Below are 23066 nucleotides of genomic sequence, written 5' to 3'. Positions count from 1 at the left end.
TGGCCACGTGGGAATTAAGCTTGGGCCTCATCGTGTTTCCTGGCCACGCATTCCTTTATCAATGGCTGACGATGGAGCAGAGGAGGAGTGGGAGAAGTGGAAAGGGATGATCACGATGTGAAAGACACCAGGAAATAGAGGGAACTCATGCTGCAGTGGCTGACTGCCAACTCTGTTTACCCACAGGATGGGGTGATGCCACTTCATGTGGTTCAATAGAGCTGTGGTGCCTACATTTTTGTTTGCCTGTCCACATCTTATTTTGCTATTGCACAGCTTGCAGACAGGATATACTCACACAGGAGAGGTAGAGGCAGCTCAGCTTAGGTCTGGCATGTTTTCAGCCTAACCCACCCACAGCATCAGTGGCATCACTAGATCCCAAAGCGGACATGGCCTTGGATGTTCTTTGAGAGGTTCGCGGCCTCTGCTCTTTATTGCTGCCGTCAATACCCTCCTCCTCTGATGTTGCCTCTCCTCAGCACCCCGTTACGGCTCCCAGGTCCTATCCAGCACACAATCATCATCAGAGTCTTCGCCCTCACTTCCGCTTCTATCAGACATTAAGACATTATGGTGGGTTTTTTGGCTCCCCTCCTCTTCCTCAACTGCCACTGCCACTGCCCCAATGCCAATATCACGGCTATGGATGCCACTACTATTACCATCAGCATGGCTATGCCTGGGGTCTGCAGCCTCCTCCTCCACCTCCTCCTTAGGGCAGTATAATTCTGTGACCCCTGTTTCCACGGCACGGTGTCGGACTCCGAAGTCACCTCTACGTTATCCTGCTGCGACTGAGATCATGAATGAGCCATCCAAATCACAATCTCATCCTTTCTCCTGAACTATAATGTTGCACCTTTCCAAAGCCAGCAGGGACAACTGCCGCCTTCTACTACTGCTATTACAACTATTATTACTATTACTTGTGGCCCGGATATCTGGTGTTGCTACTACCCACATTCTGGCTCTGGGTCTTTCGTTTGGAACCCTTCTGTAGCCCTGACATATTTGGGCCTCTCAGATAATATTGTGTGCTACCCTATATATTGGTGAGTATATTTGACAATGCCCACAAACAATTTATACTGTGTGGGGATATGAATGAAAGGAAACAGACTTAGGCCTCAATTTATTATCACTCAGAATAAAGTAGGTGCCCTAACCTGTGTATTGCTGTACTGATCACCTTTATGCTGGTTAACCACCTCAGCCCCCCTAGCTTAAACACCCTTAATGACCAGACCACTTTTTACACTTCTGCACTACACTACTTTCACAGTTTATTGCTCGGTCATGCAACTTACCACCCAAATGAATTTTACCTCCTTTTCTTCTCACTAATAAAGCTTTCATTTGGTGGTATTTCATTGCTGCTGACATTTTTACTTTTTTTGTTATTAATCGAAATCTAACGAAATGTTTGCAAAAAAATGAAATTTTTCACTTTCAGTTGTAAAATTTTGCAAAAAAAAAACGACATCCATATATACATTTTTCACTAAATGTATTGTTCTACATGTCTTTGATAAAAAAGAATGTTTGGGTAAAAAAAAAATGGTTTGGGTAAAAGTTATAGCGTTTACAAACTATGGTACAAAAATGTGAATTTCCGCTTTTTGAAGCAGCTCTGACTTTCTGAGCACCTGTCATGTTTCCTGAGGTTCTACAATGCCCAGACAGTAGAAACACCCCACAAATGACCCCATTTCGGAAAGTAGACACCCTAAGGTATTCGCTGATGGGCATATTGAGTTCATAGAACTTTTTATTTTTTTCACAAGTTAGTGGAAAATGATGAATTTTTTTCTTTTCTTTTTTTTCCTTACAAAGTCTCATATTCCACTAACTTGTGACAAAAAAATAAAAACTTCCATAAACTCACTATGCCCATAATGAAATACCTTGGGGTGTCTTCTTTCCAAAATGGGGTTACTTGTGGGGTAGTTATACTGCCCTGGCATTTTAGGGCCCAAATGCGTGCAAAGTCCTTTGCCCACCTAGGCTGCAAAAAAGTGTTACACATGTGGTATCGCCGTACTCAGGAGAAGTTGGGGAATGTGTTTTGGGGTGTCATTTTACATATACCCATGCTGGGTGAGATAAATATCTCGGCAAAAGACAACTTTTCCCATTTTTTTTAATACAAAGTTGGCATTTGACCAAGACAGTCGGTTATGCTCGCTTAGAATTCTCTGAAACATCTGATTTTGCAGGGGGTGAAAGGCATGGCCAGTGGACAGATAAATGACTGTCAAAATGGGAGCCACTCATAAGAAAGGGTTTTGTGCAGAGTATATGTCCATATACCCTAATAGACATATGAACAGGAGTTCTCTTGATGGACAGGGGTTGCCTTTAATGTTGCCTAGTAGATAATAAATATAAATTGTATCTGTGCATTTAAATAACATTTTGTACACCAGGTCTTCTTATTGGCTGGAAGAAAACGAAAGAAAAGTAAAACTTCCAATTACTTAATTTCGATTGATGCTACAGATTTGTCCCGTGGTGGAGAAAATTTCATTGGGAAGCTGAGGTAAAAATATATTTTGTTCTTTGTACTCTTTAACAAATAGCATACATTGCTAATAATTTTCATATATGTTTGCTGATTCCTTTTTTAATATTATAATAAAACTGCTTTTCAGGTCCAATCTAATGGGGACAAAATTCACAGTATTTGACAATGGTGAGAATCCTGAAAAAGCAAATTCTGACTGGTCCAATGTGCGCCAGGAACTTGCAGCAATTGTATATGTAAGTGAAAAAATATGCACACATTTATAGGCAAATAAAGGGCTTTATAAGCCATATGAGGGCTTGTTTTTTTGTTGGATAAGTTTCACTTTTTAATAACTTCATTTTAGGGCACTTTCACACTTGGGGCAGGACGGATCCGACAGGCTGTTCACCCTGTCGGATCCGTCCTTGCGCTATTTTGCCATGCCGCCGGACTGCCGCTCCGTCACCATTGACTATAATTCGTGGTGAGAGGCCGCCGGACTAAAAAGTTGGACATGCAGGACTTTTAGTCCGGCGGCCTTTCGCTGTGCTGCGCCGGAGCTCCGCCCCGTCCCCATTATAGTCAATGGGGACGGAGCGGCGGTCCGGCTGCACAGCGAAATAACGGAAGGATCCGTCCTGCCGCAAGTGTGAAAGTAGCCTAAGGGCTCTTTCACACGAGCGGATGCCAAGCGGGACATCCGCTCCGTGAATGACAGCCAAGACCCGATGCGGACAGCAGAAGCACGGAGCATTAACATGATTGATAATGCTCCGTGCCTCTCTGTGATCTCTTTACTGCGAAATAACAGTGACAACTTTATCTCACTGTGATTTCGTAGTAAAGAGATCACAGTGAGGCACAGAGCATTATAAATCATGTTAATACTCCGTGCTTCTGCTGTCCGGATCGGGTCTTGGCTGTCAATCACTGGGCGGATGTCACGCTCGGCATCCGCTCGTGTGAAACAGCCCTAATACTCCGAACAATGTATTGTGAAGCTGGAAAAAATTATTAAGGGGATGAAATTGGAAAGGGAATGCAAAAGTGCTGCTATTGCATTGTGGTTTTAGTTATTATGGCTTTGACTGTGCAGTAAAAATTATGTTACCTTTACTGTATGGGTCAGTACAATAATAGAAATACGAAATGTATATGTTTATTTTTTGAAAATATTTTTTTTGCGATTATTATTCCTATAAGTTTTTATATTTTCATCTCTACTGAGCTGTGCGAGGGCTATTTTTCGCAGAGTAAGTGCAAGTTATTATTGATATAATTTTAAAGTATGTATGGCTTTTTGAAGACTTTTTAATAAAATTTTTTGTCAGGCAAAGCGCCAAAAAATAGACATTCAACCATTTAGATTTTTTTATGCTATGACATTCATCGTAACTGATAAATGTTTTTATATTTTAGTAATTTGTTTGAGACTGTAGCAATTATGTTTATTTTTTGTTTATGTAAAATATGGAAAGAGCATTTGAATATTTAATTCCTAATTTTTTTTGTATTTTCAAAAAATGTTCTTTACTTTTATTAACTATTTTTAGCCTCCCCTTTTTCCCCAGGAGACTTAAACATGCAACCATTAGAAAGCTTATGCCATAGACTTTAATAGTATACTATTGCAGTCTATGGGAAAAATACTCTGTTCCTGTTAAGCTCTTGCTGATGCAGGGTTCAATAGAAACCTTACAATGGCTGGCCTTGGAACCTACACAAGGTTCCCTGGGTGGATGACAGAAGGAGCCCCATCCCTCCAATGATTGCTGAGAGGCTGTGATTGCAACAGAACATGGAATCTTGGGGGTTAAATATCCATGATTGGAGTTGTCTCTGACAGCAGTAGTGGATGTCTGTTGTATAAACAGCAGGCAAAAGCCAGCTATGGTGCCTGTTTAGCTGCTGAGCAGATGCCATATTTGAACATGTACAGGAGATGACGGGGAGGTGTTAACCCTTTAACACTATATGATGTATATGTAGGTCATAAATGTTAAGAGATTGAATGAAGCAGGCTAACATACTGGGCTTGCTCCATACAAGATGAATGGTAGCTAGCCGGGATTAGTGATGATGCTGATCATTGTCATCTTTGGCCACGGTTACAGAATGTTTGGTGTTAGACTGATCTGTTGCTGTGACCTCCTGGAGCTTTGTGATAGTTCCCAGTGCCATCATAGAAAACTGCCTGCGAAGCTGTTCCTGAGGCACAACTCCGCAGGCAGCTTGTCAGAACCCATAGACTGCAACACTATTATATTGCAGTCTTTTGTACAAGTGATGAGAGGATTGCATGTATAAGTCTCCTAAGGGGACTAACAATTGCAGTAGAAAAGTTGAAAAGGTATTTAAAAAAATAATTTTAAAAATCATCCTCTTTCGCAATTTTAAAAAACAATAAAAAATAAACATGACATCACAGTGCCTGAAAATGTCGGAACTTTTAAAATATCTAAATATTTTTTTCTGCATGGTGAACTCCATATCAGAAAACAAAAGATAAAAATATGTAATTCGCCATTTTTTGGTCATACTGTCCCCGCAAAGAATTAAATACAAACTTAATAGACAGAAATGTAAAAAAAAGCCTTATGGGTAGCAAAAACTGATAAAAACAATAAAAATGTTGTATCACCATAATCAGACTTAGGCCTCATGCACACGACCGTTGTTTCATTCTGTGTCCGTTGTTCCGTTTTTGTGATTTTCTGCGGACCCATTGACTTTCAATGGGTCAGTTGAAAACTCGGCTAATGCACTGTTTGTCATCCGCGTCCGTGGTTTCAGTCCGTAAACAAAATATAACCTGTCCTATTTTTTTTCACGGAAAACGGTTTGTGTACCTATTCAAGTCAATGGGTCAGTGAAAAAACACGGAGGCACACAACATTGTCATCCGTGTCCGCGTCCGGTTTTTTCCTATCATTTGCATGGCAAACTTGACTTAGACTTTTTTTTACTTTCCTTCATGTCTGGTGATTCTCCAAAAATAAAGGAAGACACTCGGAAACAAAAACAGAACAATGGAACTCCATTTTGCGGAACGGAACACAACAACGGTCGTGTGCATGAGGCCTTACCCGCAGAATAAGGTTGTCATTAGCTCACAGTGAACCCTGTAATAACAAAAAAACCAAAACCATGTCAGAATTGTGTGTGTGTTGGGGTTTTCAATTGCACACCACAATAAATTTACTTCCCGTTTTCCAATACAAAATATGGTAAACTAAATAGTGCAATTAAAAAATACAAAAAAATATACTGATCCTGCAATAAACAGCCCTAACTTGTCTATGTGACTTTTGGAAGGTAGAAAGGAAAAAACTAAAAGTGACACATTCCTTAAAGGGGTTATGCCATGATTGAGGTAAAAAATGAAAATTAGACATCATATAGCACATGACATTCTCTTTTTAACAAAGCTAAAACCAGCCTTCTACCTCATGTGGAACTAGAGATCTTCCCATTCATTGCTCCAGTCATTGCCCCATTCATTGCTCCAGTTGCTAGATTTATTTCAGGTTGGTAGCTTAATGGGCAACTCCGTTCTGCAGTAGCTCTATACCTGTAAGGCCCCTTTCACACGAGCGAGTTTTCCGCGCAGGTGCAATGCGTGATGTGAACACATAGCACCCGCACTGAATCCTGACCCATTTATTTCAATGGATCTGTGTACATGAGCGTTGTTTTTCACGCATCAGTTCTGCATTGCGGGAAAATCGCAGCATGTTCTATATTCTGCATTTTTCACGCAGCCCTGGCCCCATATAAGTGAATGGGGCTGCATGAAAAACGCATTGCATCCGCAAGCAAGTGCGGGTGCGATGCGTTTTTCACTGATGGTTGCTAAGAGATGTTTGTAAACCTTCAGTTTTTTATCACGCGCGTGAAAAACGCATCAAAACGCATTGCACCCACGCAGACAAAACTGACTGAACTTGCTTGCAAAATAGTGCGAGTTTCACTGAATGCACCCTGAACACATCCGGACCTAATCCGGCACGCTCGTGTGAAAGGGGACTAACTGTCACAGCTACTAACAGAAGATATGGCTATTGGCAGTTGAATATTTAAACTGAACATGTGTGACCACCTCAGTGAGGTGGATAGAAAAATAAGGAAAAGAACAAACAGCAGGTGTCTATAAAGACTATAAAGATAACTTTTGCAATTTCATGTAAATGTTTCAGATCCGAATGCTAGTTTGAAAAATGTACAGGCACACAGTCCACAAGCATTACCTCAAACAGCATGGTAGTTAAAGGCGTTGTTTGCTTTTTCTATATTGATGGATGACTTATTTTCATGATAAGACAGTAATATCAGATCGGCGGGAGTCTGACTCCTGGCATCCCTGCCGATCAGCCGTTTAAAGATAAAGCAGCACTTGTACGAGTGCCTCCATCTCTTTGTTTAACTGCTTGCCATCACATAGTGCTCCTTCCCCTTCCCCATAGTGCCCCCATAATGTGCCTATATAATATGCCCCCATAGTGTTTTCCCTTCCAACCCCATATTGCCCCCATAATGTGCCAGTATAAGATTCCCCATAGTGTCCCAATAAATGCCCCTTCTTAGTGCCCAATAATGTGTCTATATAATATGTTCCCATAGTGTTCCTCCCCCCCCTCCAACACCATAGTGCCCCCATAATCTGCCAGTATAAGATGCCCCCATGGTGTCCCCCATGATGTTCCAATATAAATTCCCCCATGATGTGACAGTAAATGCCCCCAGATGTGCCAGTATAAATGCCCCCAGAAGATGTCGCCATAGTGTCCCCCATGATGTTCCCGTGAAATCGAAGCTCACAAGCAAAGCTTAGTTTTGTTCACCTGCTCCAAATTAGGTCATATGTAATACGTGCATGGAAGTACCACACTGACACTGTATCAGGTCAAAGCAGAACTTAACTTTATTATGAAGTTACAAGCATTCTATTTCCCCAGTTGAGGGGAGGGCCATATGTCGACTCCTCCAATTGGACAATAATATGAGGGCGTATATCTGCATACTCTCATACACTGGAAGAAACTTTAAAACATATCCATGTATGGGCTTAATTTCTTTGTTCTAAAATGCCATGCAGCAGGGCACTCTCCCAGTGGTAAACAGGATATGGCAGCCATCTTGATTGAATGATATCCATTTTCTATAACAGTCCCCCCTTGGATCTCATTCTATCTCTAGAATCCTAACACATCTGTCCACAATACTTCACCAGTTTTAATGACAACCCGTTCTTAGAGAATAGGCTTCCATGCTGCTGGACTTGAGTATAGGGAAATCAGATGTATCTTTCACTATAGTGCACTCTGGTTTGTATTATACATAGGGGAAGGGCTGAGAGGATTCAATGGTGTATAAGGCTGCTTTCCCATGGTTTCTATATCATTATAGGGAGGAAACAGGTCAGAAATTGATGGAAACACCACTCAAATGGCTCGGGAACAGCATGGGGAGGATGTCTGGATGCATCTTGGACTCCCAGGACGCTTCTGGGAACGATGTTGTCTGAGTAGTATGGCACTTTTACAGACTGACAATAATACGCACCAAACCGAAGATAAAATCGATTTGAGAGGGAAAATTGTTAGGAAACATTCTTTCCTGTATATTTACTTGTACATAAAGTGCAAGTGCTGCCAAAAATTACAAGAGGCACTCTGATAAAACCTGTATATCACATAAAGAAGGGCCTTATTCACATTGTGGTACAATTGCTCAGGTAGTGAGACTCCTACACTCATAAAGCCTATGCACTAAGTTAAAGGGCTGCCAAAAATTGCAAGGTACCGGCACTCCAATACATCATTTATTACACATAAAGGAGGGCATCACACCCTTGAAAAATTATTATTGATGGCCTGCTGGTGACACTCAAAAACATTAGGAGCAAGGGCATGCTGGTGACTCTCTAAAACATTAGGGGTGCGGGTCTGCTGCTGATCTGACCATCTAAAACTTTAGGGGCGAGTGCCTGCTGCTGATCTGACCCTCTAAAACATTATGGGCGAGAGCCTGCTGGTGACCCTCTAAAACATTAGAGGCAAGGGCCTGCTGCTGATCTTACCATCTAAAACATTAGGGGTGAGGGTCTGCTGCTGAGCTGTCCCTCTAAAAATGTAGGGGCAAGGGCCTGCTGCTGATCTGACCATCTAATACATTATGGGTGAGGGCCTGCTGGTGACCCTCTAAAACATTAGGGGCAAGGGCCTGCTGCTGATCTGACCCTCTAACACATTAGGGGCAAGGGCCTGCTGCTGATCTGACCATCTAAAACATTAGGGGTGAGGGCCTGCTGGTGACCCTCTAAAACATTAGGGGCAAGGGCCTGCTGCTGATCTGACCCTCTAACACATTAGGGGCAAGGGCCTGCTGCTGACCTGACCATCTAAAACATTAGGGACGAGGGCCTGCTGCTGACCTGACCATCTAAAACATTAGGGGCAAGTGCCTGCTGCTGATATAACCCTCTAAAACAGGCATCCTCAAACTGTGTCCCTCCAGCTGTTGTAAAACGACAACTCCCACAATTCCCTGCTGTAGGCTGATACCTGTAGGCTGTTCGGGCATGCTGGGAGTTGTAGTTTTGCAACAGCTGGAGGGCCGCAGTTTGAGGATGCCTGCTCTAAAACATTAGGGTCGAGGGCCTGCCGCTGATCTGACCATCTAAAACATTATGGGCGAAGGCCTGTTGGTGACCCTCTAAAACATTAGGGGTGAGGGTTTGCTGCTGAGCTGACTCTAAAACATTAGGAGCAAGGGCCTGCTGGTGACCGTCTAAAACATTTGGGGCGAGTGCCTGCTGCTGAGCTGACCATTTAAAAGATTAGTGGTGAGGGTCTGCTGTTGAGCTGACCCTCTAAAACATTAGGAGCGAGGGCAGCCTAATAAGCATGTTGATATGATGAAGCAGGAGGAGGACGAGAAAAGGAAGATTGAACCCTTTTTTGTGGTGGAAGAGGTGCATGGGAATACAGTGTATTCCAAGTTACGGCCATTATCAGACACAACCATGCCTGGTTGTAGGTTGAGTGGCGAGAGCCACAGCGCAGTCTGGTCCCTTATACCCTGCCGCAGCTCTGCAGCGGTGTGCTGTTTATCATCTAAGCAAATTAGTTTCAGCTCGGCCTGCTGTCGCTTCCCCACTGCAGTGCTACAATGCTTCCAGCTACTGACTGATGGCTGACTGGTGCTGCAAGATGAAAATTCAGAGGTGGAAGTGAAGAAAGTTGAGAAGGAGAAGGGGGGGTTTCAGCCACTAATGTAGGTGGTGGTGGAAATCCCGATGGAAGTAGGGCCTGCAATCCTTAGCGTCGGTAGCACCTGTGCCATCCCAGGGTACGACTCGCTCCCAGCCTCCACAACGTTCACCCAGTGTGCCGTCAGGGAAATTTAGCGTCCCTGGCCACAAGCAATTGACCATTTGTCAGTCGTTAGGTGGACCTTCCCAATAACTGCGTTAGTCAGGGCACAGGTGATGTTATGGGACACATGAGTAGTAAGAGGGTATATGTTTCGTCAAACTAAAAGTGACAGGTACCATACCCCCTTTTATACAGATAACCCAGCCCCTTTTATATTGATTGATATTGTTTGATATAAAATTTATAGTGTTTGATATAAAGTTTATATTGCTTGATATTAATTTCATATCGCTTGATATTAAGTTTATATTGCCTTATATTGTTTGATATAAAGAGTATTCGTCCATTAAGGTCTTACCACTTCTGCCAGCTTCTTACTACAGAGGGCAACATCCCCCCAGACATTCTTCTCAGATTACTGTTAGTGCTAAAACAGGATGTTGAAGAGAGACATCAACTAATGAATGTGCTAATAGTTGCAACATGTGTTTTACAACAGGACCAGCCTATATAAAACGGGTTCACAGTCTGTGCATGGTTAGCACAGATACGTATCCCCGTACATGCATAGGTCTATCTAACTATCTGTCTATATCCAGCTATCTGTTATCTATCTATGTATCTATACATCCATATACCCCATCTATCTCAATTCTATCTATTCTTCTATCTATCTATTATCTATCTTTCTAGCTACCGATCTATAGTCTATCTATCCATCTATCTGTTTTCCATCTATCTACTTATCTATAGTCTATTTTTCCATCTATCTATCTATCTATCTATACAGCCATATACCCCATCTATCTAAAGTCTATTTATAAATTTATCTACCTATCTATCCTTCTATCTAACAATTATTTATCTTTCTTTCTATCTACCTAGCTATAGTCTATCTTTCTAGCTATTTCTATCAATCCATTTTTATCCAGACAACTATATATCTAGCTAGCTAGTTATCTGTTGTCTATCCATTTATCTATCCAACTATTATCTATGTATATATACATCCATATACCTCATCTATCTAAATTCTATCTATCTTTCTATCTACCTATCTATAGTCTATCTAGCCATCTACCTGATGCCTGATCTACCTAATTTATCTACATATCTATCCTTATATCTATCAATTATCTATCTATCTACCTATCAATCTATATAACATCCATTTATCTATCTATCTTTCTATCTATTTCTATCTATCCATTTATCTATCTATCAATCCATTTTTATCCAGGACAACTGTCCATCTATCTATATTTCTAGCTACATATCTATGTATCAATTACCTATCTATCTACAGTGTATCTATCTATTCTGTCTATCTACAGACATGTCATGACATGTCCTAATATAAAGTCTATACATATATCTATCCATCTATTTGTTATCTATCTATGTAGCTAAACAACCAGATACCCAGCTATCTAAATTCTATCTATCAATTTATCTACCTATCTTTCTATCTACATATCTATTGTCTATCTATCCATCTACCTGGTTTCTATTTATCAATTATCTATCTATCTTTCTATCTAATTATCTTTAGTCTATCTTCCCAGCTATCTATATTTATTGTGCTTGATATTAAAATTTATATTGATGGATATTAAATTTATAGTGGTTATTACAATTTTATATTGCTTGATATTAATTTTACATTGCTTGATATTAAATGTATATACGGTTGTGCACTGTCACAGATATCCTAAGACATATCCTACACAACCAACCCCCAAAACTGTGTCAATACACACCTTAGAATTTCTCTGTGCCAAGTATCCCTACCATACCTATATATACAACTATTTATCTAGCTTCCAACAGATATTAATTTAGCTATCTATTTATGCATATATCTATGTATACGTATATCTATTTATAAAGCTTCTAATATCTAGGTTTATCTATTTATCTATGTATACGCATATCTATTTATCTATTTATGAAGCTTTCAATATCTTTCTAACGACATATCTATCTAGCGATCTATCTATAACACGGTTATCTATCAAACATCTATTTATCTTTCTATCTATCGCATATCTATTTATCTAACAATTTATCTATCAGTAATCTATCTAAATATCTGCCATTTTATTTATCTAGCTTATAATATCTATCTAACAGCCTATCTTTCTTTCTATCTTTCTATCAATCTATCTATATATCGACCTATTTATTTCAGCTGTCTTTCTATCTATCTTTCTATTATCTACAGTCATGTGAAAAAATTAGGACACCCTTTGAAAGCATGTGGTTTTTTGTAACATTTTTAATAAAAGGTTATTTCATCTCCGTTTCAACAATACAGAGAGATTAAAGTAATCCAACTAAACAAAGAAAACTGAAGAAAAGTCTTTTCAAGATCTTCTGTAAATGTCATTCTACAAAAATGCCTATTCTAACTGAGGAAAAAGATAGGACACCCTCACATGTATTCCCTCTTAAATTGGCTCAGATCTCACACAGGTATATCACACCAGGTGCACATAATTAGTAGATCGTTACTCTGCATGTTGAATGAGGCTTGCCCTATTTAAACCTCAGACATTTAGTTTGGTGTGCTCCTGACTGTTGAAGTGAGAGTGAGCACCATGGTGAGAGCAAAAGAGCTGTCAGAGGACTTCAGAAAAAAGATTGTAGCAGCCTATGAGTCTGGGAAGGGATTTAAAAAGATCTCAAAAGATTTTGAAATCAGCCATTCCACTGTCCGGAAGATAGTCTACAAGTGGAGGGCTTTCAAAACAACTGCCAACATGCCCAGGACTGGTCGCCCCAGCAAGTTCACCCCAAGAGCAGACCGCAAGATGCTAAAAGAGGTCTCCAAAAACCCTAAAGTGTCATCTCGAGAACTACAGCAGGCTCTGGCTACTGTTGATGTAGAAGTACATGCCTCTACAATCAGAAAGAGACTGTACAAGTTTAACTTGCATGGGAGGTGTGCAAGGAGGAAACCTTTGCTTTCCAAGAGAAACATCGAGGCCAGACTGACATTTGCCAGAGATAAAGTTGACAAAGACCAGGACTTCTGGAATAATGTTCTTTGGACAGATGAGTCCAAAATTGAATTATTTGGACACAACAGCAGAGGACATGTTTGGCGTAAACCAAACACAGCATTCCAAGAAAAGAACCTCATACCAACTGTGAAGCATGGAGGTGGAAGTGTCATGGTTTGGGGCTGCTTTGCTGCAACAGGACCTGGTCAGCTCACCATCATAGAATCCACGATGAATTCTACTGTGTATCAGAAGGTGCTTGAAGAACATGTGAGACCATCAGTTAGAAAATTAAAGCTGAAGCGGAACTGGACCATGCAACATGACAATGACCCAAAACATACTAGTAAATCAACCAAAGATTGGCTGAAAAAGAAGAAATGGAGAGTCCTGGAATGGCCAAGTCAAAGTCCAGATTTGAATCCCATTGAGATGCTGTGGGGTGACTTGAAAAGGGCTGTACGTGCAAGAAACCCCTCAAACATCTCACAGCTGAAAAAGTTCTGCATTGAGGAGTGGGGTAAAATTTCCTCAGACCGATGTCGAAGACTGGTAGATGGCTACAAGAACCGTCTCACTGCAGTTATTTCAGCCAAAGGAGGTAACACTCGCTATTAGGGGCAAGGGTGTCCTATCTTTTTCCTCAGTTAGAATAGGCATTTTTGTAGAATGGCATTTACAGAAGATCTTGAAAAGACTTTTCTTCAGTTTTCTTTGTTTAGTTGGATTACTTTAATCTCTCTGTATTGTTGAAACGGAGATGAAATAACCTTTTATTAAAAATGTTACAAAAAACCACATGCTTTCAAAGGGTGTCCTAATTTTTTCACATGACTGTATCTTTCTATCACATATCTATTTATTTATATATCAATTTATCTATCCATTATTATCTATCAGGTTTATTTGAAGTACACAGTTTTCCCGAAGTTATTAAATCCCAGCAAGTTATTAAAACCCTATGAAGCCATTAATAAACGTGTATAATTCGCACAAATCTCTTAGAATCTTTAAAAGATCTATATATCATTTTGTACAAACGCCTGCCAAGTTTACATGTCCACAATGTATAGTCAGCCACTATCGGTTCTTATGGAATTGTTGAACCTTATTCAGAGCAGTGCAAATATTGGGGTCAGTTGTGGGGTGTTTCTACATGAAAGGTGCTCAGAAAGTCAAAGGGTGTAAATTAATTTTTTTGCACCATAGTTTGTAAACGCTATAACTTTTACCCAAACCAATAAATATACAAATGCATACGACTGATTACGCATCTTGACGCTCTTGAAAAAGAGCTGCTAGGCAGCGAATCACTAGTGATGACTGGTGGAGGTGGACGACCTTTTAAAAACACAAAGCCGGCGACTTCTTTTTTCTCTAGCTATTTTAGAACATTTAACTGAAAAACAGATTTTTATAGCCTGTTTTAACTTTCTAATCCTAGCACTTACAGTTGTTTTTTGCGCTTTTAAAAGGTCGTCCACCTCCACCAGTCATCACTAGTCATTCTCTGCCTAGCAGCTCTTTTTCAAGAGCGTCAAGATGCGTAATCAGTCGTATGCATTTGTATATTTATTGGTTTGGGTAAAAGTTATAGCGTTTACAAACTATGGTGCAAAAAAATTAATTTACGCCCTTTGACTTTCTGAGCACCTTTCATGTTTCCTGAGGTTCTACAATGCCCAGACAGTAGAAACACCCCACAACTGTCCCCAATATTTGCACTGCTCTGAATAAGGTTCAACGATTCCATAAGAACCGATAGTGGCTGATTATACATTGTGGACGTGTAAACTTGTCAGGCGTTTGTACAAAATAAAGGAGAGTGACTAATGAGTCATAAAAATTTACACCCCTATGAGAAGCGCCAAAAACCCAGGAAATACGGAAAATGAAATTAGGTAAGCAATTAAGGTATGGTAGATCATATAACAAAGTCAGGGTAACCAGGGGAAGAAGGTGAACCCAGTGACCAATAGACACATCAATAAGGCGTCCTAAAGAGAACAATGAATAAAAGTATTCACATATGGTTAACCTATAAGGTATATTGGAAAAGCCAAGAAATAGTCAACTCACTTCACGGGGGGTGGTCAGCTGGATAAGCTCAAGACACCAGCATGAACACAAACCCCCCAATCCGGAGTGCCTGTAGAGTCGTCCAACACTGACGATTGCCCAGTATGGAAAGGAAAGGCTTCACTTCAGTGGTATTGTTTGAAGGCTTTTGCTTCTTTATTAATTCATAAAAGGCTCTTCATAAAAGGCTCAACGCGTTTCGGGGTATGCAAACCCCTTCTTCAGGAGCAGGTACAGACAGAATAAAAAATAAGCTTTATAATAATAATACCTGGTGGCCCTATATATAGGGCTTGTGAAAAGATGGCAATGTGAAGTCTTTTGGCGCCAAAAAGGAGGGGGTGGAGACCACGTGGGGCGCGGATGGGCGTAGAACGCCTCCTCACTCGATCGGGAGATGCTGTAGGAGCGCAGATAGTGAACTTCCGGCATCCGATGCGTTCCAGCCTGGAACGCACCCGGAACTTCCGGTCCGGCAGGCGCTCCAACCTGGAACGCACAGAGAGCCGGAATACATCACTTCCGGTGTGCGTTTCACGCTGGACCGCATAGAACAACTTCCGGTCCGGCAGTGAAAGTGCCAGTTGATACAAACCGTATATCTAGAGCAGAAAATCGTATATCTAACGGCAATAGGGGCACACAAGGATTCATAAAACCCCATATGTGCATGGGCTTATACCACTCATATAGAGACACATTTTCGGCAGTGAATTGATACCCATATATATATATAAACATACACATAAATGTATATATATATATATACATATATATATATATACACAGACACAAGAAGCAGTAAAACATGAAATATATATATAAATAGAATAAAATGGACATGGGGAAGAGATTTTTTAAGAAAACCAAACGTATAGTTAAAATATAAAAATATATATAAAAAACTAATAAAAAATATTATTATTGTATAAATATATTAAAAGTATTATAATCTTTAACTTTTAACGGTCTCTTAGTTCCCTTCCTTTATAACGTTATTAAAAAGGGGGGATCAAAAATAATAAAAACAAAAAATCCCATCAATAATTGACGTATTCAAGTGCCTCATTTAGGCCAAATGGCGCTAATGTATTGAGATGATATATCCAGAACATTTCTTTAAGGCTGAGTTGTTGGAAAGAAGATGGTACATATTCTAGTGGAATCATCTTGAGGATAGCCGAATTTCCTTCATGCTTAAGGGCAAAATGGCGTGGTACACTATGAGTAGTGGTTTTTCTATTAATGTTGGAGCGATGTTCATTCATACGCTCCCTTAGGGTTTGGGTGGTACGACCCACATAATAGAGCCCACACGGACACCAAAGTAAATAAACAACATTCGTTGTACCACAATTCATATGGTGTTTGAAGGAAATCTTATTGTTAAGTGTTGGTAAGTAAAATTCGCCTGTTGCACATTGTAGCATAGCGCAACACTTGCATCTTCTTAATCCACATTTAAATACACCTTTGGTCGTTCCTTGTTTTTTGTCGTGGGGTGTCAGGCTACTTCTCTCACTAGTTAGCTTTGGGCAAGAGGGGGCTATTATATTCTTAAGTGTTTTGGCTCTACGATAGATTAGATTCGGTTGTTTGGGGATTTGTTTGCCTAAAATAGGGTCTTTTTGTAGAATTGGCCAATACTTATTAAGAATCTGTCTTATGATATTGTGTTTAGAATTATATCTTGTAATAAGACTGGGTTTATACACAAAGGGATTAGTTTGATTCTTAATTTTTGGTCTGAGACTGGTCGTTTGCGTCTCCTTGAGGACTCTATTTTTTGATTCTCCAATGAGTTGCAGGGGGTAACCCTTGGCGATGAATCTGTCGCCTAATAGATCTAATTGTTCCCTCATTACCTTGTCTTCAGTGCAGTTCCGCCTAATACGTCTCATTTGGCTATAGGGTATGTTACTCTTCCATTTATGATGGTGACAACTATTAAAGTCTAGATAACTATTTGTATCAACGTTCTTGAAAGAAGTTTTTGTCAGAATTCTATTATTGACAATATTCAGATGTAGGTCAAGAAAAACTGCTTCCTTCGGGTGATGTTCTAGAGTGAAACTAAGATTCCAATCATTTGTGTTAACATTATTTACAAAAAGCTTCAGATCTTCAGCATCACCCTTCCAAATTAAAATAATATCGTCTATATAACGTTTATAGAATATGATATTGGGATGGCAAAGGAAACCGAACCGTTTCTCAAACGCCCCCATCACAAGATTGGCGTATGATGGGGCAAACTTCGTCCCCATAGCTGTGCCTTTTTGTTGTAGGTAGAAGGTGTTATTGTGAGTAAAATAGTTATGATATAAAATAAACTCAATACATTGTAAAACAAAATCTCTCTGTATCTGTGGCATAAGTGTGTCAGCATCAATGAAATCTTTTATTGATCTTAAACCTATTGAGTGTATAATGTTACTATAAAGTGCTGTAACATCAAGAGTTGCCCACATATATTCATCTCTCCACTCAAAAGCTTCTAGAGCACAGATTAGTTGGGCAGAGTCTCTAAGATAGGAGGGCAAAGAGATCACGTATTTTTGAAGTAGGCCGTCGACATATTCAGACACATTAGACGTGAGTGAATCAATCCCTGAAATAATTGGCCGCCCGGGGGGGTCCTTCAGGGATTTGTGTACTTTCGGCAAGAAATAGAAACGTGCTGTTGAAGGATGTAGGGCTTTAAGGTACGCTTTCTCTTTTTTATCAATAATGCCATTTTGGTGGCCTATTTCGATCATTTTATTAAATATTTGGACATATTCCTTTGTAGGGTCATAGCTAAGTACTTTGTAGTACTCAGTATCCGACAGAATTCTAGCTGATTCAGCCTCATAGTATGAGGTGTCCATAATAACTATTGCTCCCCCCTTGTCGGCACTTTTTATAACTATGTCTCGATTCTTTTTTAGATTCGTTAGGGCCAACTGAAGGTTCGGATTTAGGTTATTGGGTCCCGGTGTTGGAGGGGTAAAATCCTTCTTTGTTGACCTATCAGTGTAAGTTAATTGGTTGGATGAACCCAATAGGGAAAAAGTATCTTTAAACTCATCCATAACAATATTATAGAAACTCTCAATGTGAGGGCCTCTACTTTCCAAGGGGTAAAAGGATGATTTTCTTTTTAATGATGGTTTGAGGGGAGTGGCAATGACAGTCTCTGAATCTTCTATTAGGGGTGTTGGATAATCTGACAGCGGAGGATGTGATGATTGTTTTTCCGTAGATGTTAGTGTATTAGCGGTACCTAAATTTTTTACGATAAAATGACGTTGAAGAGTTAATTTACGAACAAATTTATTTAGATCAATGAAAAGTTCAAAGACATCTGGTTCGGTTGAGGGGCAGAAAGATAGTCCTTTACTCAGTAATTCGATCTCATTCGGTTTTAGCGAATACCTAGATAGGTTAAAGATCCCTCTCTCTCTTAGTGAGTCCCTTTGTGATGATGAAGTAGTAGCTAGGGGAGTGGTTTGGGTCTGTTTCTTTTGGACAGCGGCATGTCTCTTTCGGCCTCCTCTACATCCTCTGTGACGGATTTTTGTCTTTTTCTTGTACTCTGGATTGGTGTGTAAAATTGTGTGATCTTTGGGGTGAAGAGTGGTCTGGGAATGACCTGGTTGGGGCTCGGAGTCGAGATTAGTGTGTTGAGGTCTTGGATACTGGATAAATTGATTCTCGGAGGGGGTTGGGTTGGAGTGGTTGGATAGTGTTGGATAATCAGAGGTGATAGCTGATCTAAAAAAGGACTTTCCTGTAAGCTGGGTGGAAGCGCTAAAAAAGCATCAGGGCTAGACTGAGATAGGGAATGGGTAGTGATATTTAATAGTGAGCCAGATAGATCAATTGATGCTTTGTCTATCCTATCATTTATATCTAAAAGGGAAGTGGGGGGGTCTGGTAGCGCACCCGTCTCAATCCTAGGTTCCCTGTAGGGCAATGGTGTGCCATATATAGAAAGATTAATATCGGTAGTTGCAATGGGAGTGAGCAAGGATCCAATGGGTTTCTGTGATAGAGACTCAATGGTGGGATGTTGAGATTGAATGGTGTTTATAATCGAATCAGTTTGTCTAGTGGTAGGGGGTTGGCCCAAGGGTCCAGGGGGTTTTGGTGATATTAATCCATTGATGGACGGTGGGGACCGGGTAATGGAGTATGTACTCTTAACCTCTTTAATCGCAGGGAGTTTAGCCTGTTTTGTCTTGCTGTTATAGAATGTTCTGGATCTTAAACCAATATGCGCTACTTGTGCATATGATAGCGATATATTGGTATCTGACATTGGTGGCTGATTGTTGGAACGGAATTCAGTGAGTGAAGGTATAGGGTGGTGGGGATTCCCCCCCCTATAGTAACCCTGATTGTTTAATAACACTTAAGAATATAATAGCCCCCTCTTGCCCAAAGCTAACTAGTGAGAGAAGTAGCCTGACACCCCACGACAAAAAACAAGGAACGACCAAAGGTGTATTTAAATGTGGATTAAGAAGATGCAAGTGTTGCGCTATGCTACAATGTGCAACAGGCGAATTTTACTTACCAACACTTAACAATAAGATTTCCTTCAAACACCATATGAATTGTGGTACAACGAATGTTGTTTATTTACTTTGGTGTCCGTGTGGGCTCTATTATGTGGGTCGTACCACCCAAACCCTAAGGGAGCGTATGAATGAACATCGCTCCAACATTAATAGAAAAACCACTACTCATAGTGTACCACGCCATTTTGCCCTTAAGCATGAAGGAAATTCGGCTATCCTCAAGATGATTCCACTAGAATATGTACCATCTTCTTTCCAACAACTCAGCCTTAAAGAAATGTTCTGGATATATCATCTCAATACATTAGCGCCATTTGGCCTAAATGAGGCACTTGAATACGTCAATTATTGATGGGATTTTTTGTTTTTATTATTTTTGATCCCCCCTTTTTAATAACGTTATAAAGGAAGGGAACTAAGAGACCGTTAAAAGTTAAAGATTATAATACTTTTAATATATTTATACAATAATAATATTTTTTATTAGTTTTTTATATATATTTTTATATTTTAACTATACGTTTGGTTTTCTTAAAAAATCTCTTCCCCATGTCCATTTTATTCTATTTATATATATATTTCATGTTTTACTGCTTCTTGTGTCTGTGTATATATATATATATGTATATATATATATATATATTTATGTGTATGTTTATATATATATATGGGTATCAATTCACTGCCGAAAATGTGTCTCTATATGAGTGGTATAAGCCCATGCACATATGGGGTTTTATGAATCCTTGTGTGCCCCTATTGCCGTTAGATATACGATTTTCTGCTCTAGATATACGGTTTGTATCAACTGGCACTTTCACTGCCGGACCGGAAGTTGTTCTATGCGGTCCAGCGTGAAACGCACACCGGAAGTGATGTATTCCAGCTCTCTGTGCGTTCCAGGTTGGAGCGCCTGCCGGACCGGAAGTTCCGGGTGCGTTCCAGGCTGGAACGCATCGGATGCCGGAAGTTCACTATCTGCGCTCCTACAGCATCTCCCGATCGAGTGAGGAGGCGTTCTACGCCCATCCGCGCCCCACGTGGTCTCCACCCCCTCCTTTTTGGCGCCAAAAGACTTCACATTGCCATCTTTTCACAAGCCCTATATATAGGGCCACCAGGTATTATTATTATAAAGCTTGTTTTTTATTCTGTCTGTACCTGCTCCTGAAGAAGGGGTTTGCATACCCCGAAACGCGTTGAGCCTTTTATGAAGAGCCTTTTATGAATTAATAAAGAAGCAAAAGCCTTCAAACAATACCACTGAAGTGAAGCCTTTCCTTTCCATACTGGGCAATCGTCAGTGTTGGACGACTCTACAGGCACTCCGGATTGGGGGGTTTGTGTTCATGCTGGTGTCTTGAGCTTATCCAGCTGACCACCCCCCGTGAAGTGAGTTGACTATTTCTTGGCTTTTCCAATATACCTTATAGGTTAACCATATGTGAATACTTTTATTCATTGTTCTCTTTAGGACGCCTTATTGATGTGTCTATTGGTCACTGGGTTCACCTTCTTCCCCTGGTTACCCTGACTTTGTTATATGATCTACCATACCTTAATTGCTTACCTAATTTCATTTTCCGTATTTCCTGGGTTTTTGGCGCTTCTCATAGGGGTGTAAATTTTTATGACTCATTAGTCACTCTCCTTTATTCTCTTACACACCGAATTCTTTCGGTGTGAACACCCCTTCCAGCTGCCTCCCTATCCACACATTTTTTCCCTTTCCTCTGCTTTTTTACATCTTTCTGACCTCCATCCACTGGCGCCTCTAGTTATATCCTTCTACCTGATTGGAATAACCCTCGCCTTTTTCTTTCTCTCTATACCTGCATATTATGGATCGGCCGAGGATACCTCCTCCACCGATCAGAGGTAAAGAGGCTGACTCTGGATGGAGTTATTTAAAGATGGATATTCAAGGACTGAATACAAGAATAAAAAGAGAAGTTTCACAGCTCCTAACTCCTGAGGACTCCAAGAAGATTAATAATGCCAGTGAAAATGTCTGGAGAACGACCGCTGAAAATTTTGAGGCGAGCAATATTTTGGAGCTTAAGGATAACATTATGAACTTGACAAAAGACTATCTACATAATGAAATCGATTCTTTTTTTCTGTCAATATATACAATCCTTGGTATGATCCCGAGGGGTCTTAGATTAACACTGAAACCCACCTTCACTGATGATGTGGCATTTTCTCAAAAATGGCTACAAATTAGTGATGATTGCTCCTTTAGCTTTATGCAAACACTCATAAAAAAACGTAATGCAACAAGCCATTCACTAGCGTCTAAACTTAGACATTATATTGTAATGAACACTGAAACACCAGATAGGGGTCCCCCACTATATTACAAAAGAGAAGATTTAAGAGCTTTTGAATACAATGAAGTTCGATCCAAATGTCGTAAATTTATTAGAGACCTTAATGATTATGCAAATAAAGGAATACGAGTATGGGATAGAAAAACTTTATTAAACAATCAGGGTTACTATAGGGGGGGAATCCCCACCACCCTATACCTTCACTCACTGAATTCCGTTCCAACAATCAGCCACCAATGTCAGATACCAATATATCGCTATCATATGCACAAGTAGCGCATATTGGTTTAAGATCCAGAACATTCTATAACAGCAAGACAAAACAGGCTAAACTCCCTGCGATTAAAGAGGTTAAGAGTACATACTCCATTACCCGGTCCCCACCGTCCATCAATGGATTAATATCACCAAAACCCCTTGGACCCTTGGGCCAACCCCCTACTACTAGACAAACTGATTCGATTATAAACACCATTCAATCTCAACATCCCACCATTGAGTCTCTATCACAGAAACCCATTGGATCCTTGCTCACTCCCATTGCAACTACCGATATTAATCTTTCTATATATGGCACACCATTGCCCTACAGGGAACCTAGGATTGAGACGGGTGCGCTACCAGACCCCCCCACTTCCCTTTTAGATATAAATGATAGGATAGACAAAGCATCAATTGATCTATCTGGCTCACTATTAAATATCACTACCCATTCCCTATCTCAGTCTAGCCCTGATGCTTTTTTAGCGCTTCCACCCAGCTTACAGGAAAGTCCTTTTTTAGATCAGCTATCACCTCTGATTATCCAACACTATCCAACCACTCCAACCCAACCCCCTCCGAGAATCAATTTATCCAGTATCCAAGACCTCAACACACTAATCTCGACTCCGAGCCCCAACCAGGTCATTCCCAGACCACTCTTCACCCCAAAGATCACACAATTTTACACACCAATCCAGAGTACAAGAAAAAGACAAAAATCCGTCACAGAGGATGTAGAGGAGGCCGAAAGAGACATGCCGCTGTCCAAAAGAAACAGACCCAAACCACTCCCCTAGCTACTACTTCATCATCACAAAGGGACTCACTAAGAGAGAGAGGGATCTTTAACCTATCTAGGTATTCGCTAAAACCGAATGAGATCGAATTACTGAGTAAAGGACTATCTTTCTGCCCCTCAACCGAACCAGATGTCT

General features: G+C 40.3%; 1 protein-coding gene across 1 annotated transcript in view; it reads left to right on the top strand.

Annotated features, from left to right (window-relative positions):
- Positions 1-23066, top strand: part of TULP1 (TUB like protein 1) — a 460336-nt gene that overhangs the window by 109572 nt on the left and 327698 nt on the right. Inside the window, exons 5-6 of the mRNA XM_044285681.1 lie at positions 2430-2542; positions 2655-2763. Of these exons, the coding sequence (XP_044141616.1) occupies positions 2430-2542; positions 2655-2763 (222 nt within the window). The remainder of the gene's footprint in view (positions 1-2429; positions 2543-2654; positions 2764-23066) is intronic.

This window comes from Bufo gargarizans, chromosome 3, assembly GCF_014858855.1.
Source record: "Bufo gargarizans isolate SCDJY-AF-19 chromosome 3, ASM1485885v1, whole genome shotgun sequence".
In the NCBI taxonomy this organism is placed as follows: Eukaryota; Metazoa; Chordata; class Amphibia; order Anura; family Bufonidae; genus Bufo; species Bufo gargarizans.
The sequence above is the reverse complement of the archived record's forward strand: the minus strand, read 5'-3'. Positions and strand labels throughout refer to the sequence as shown.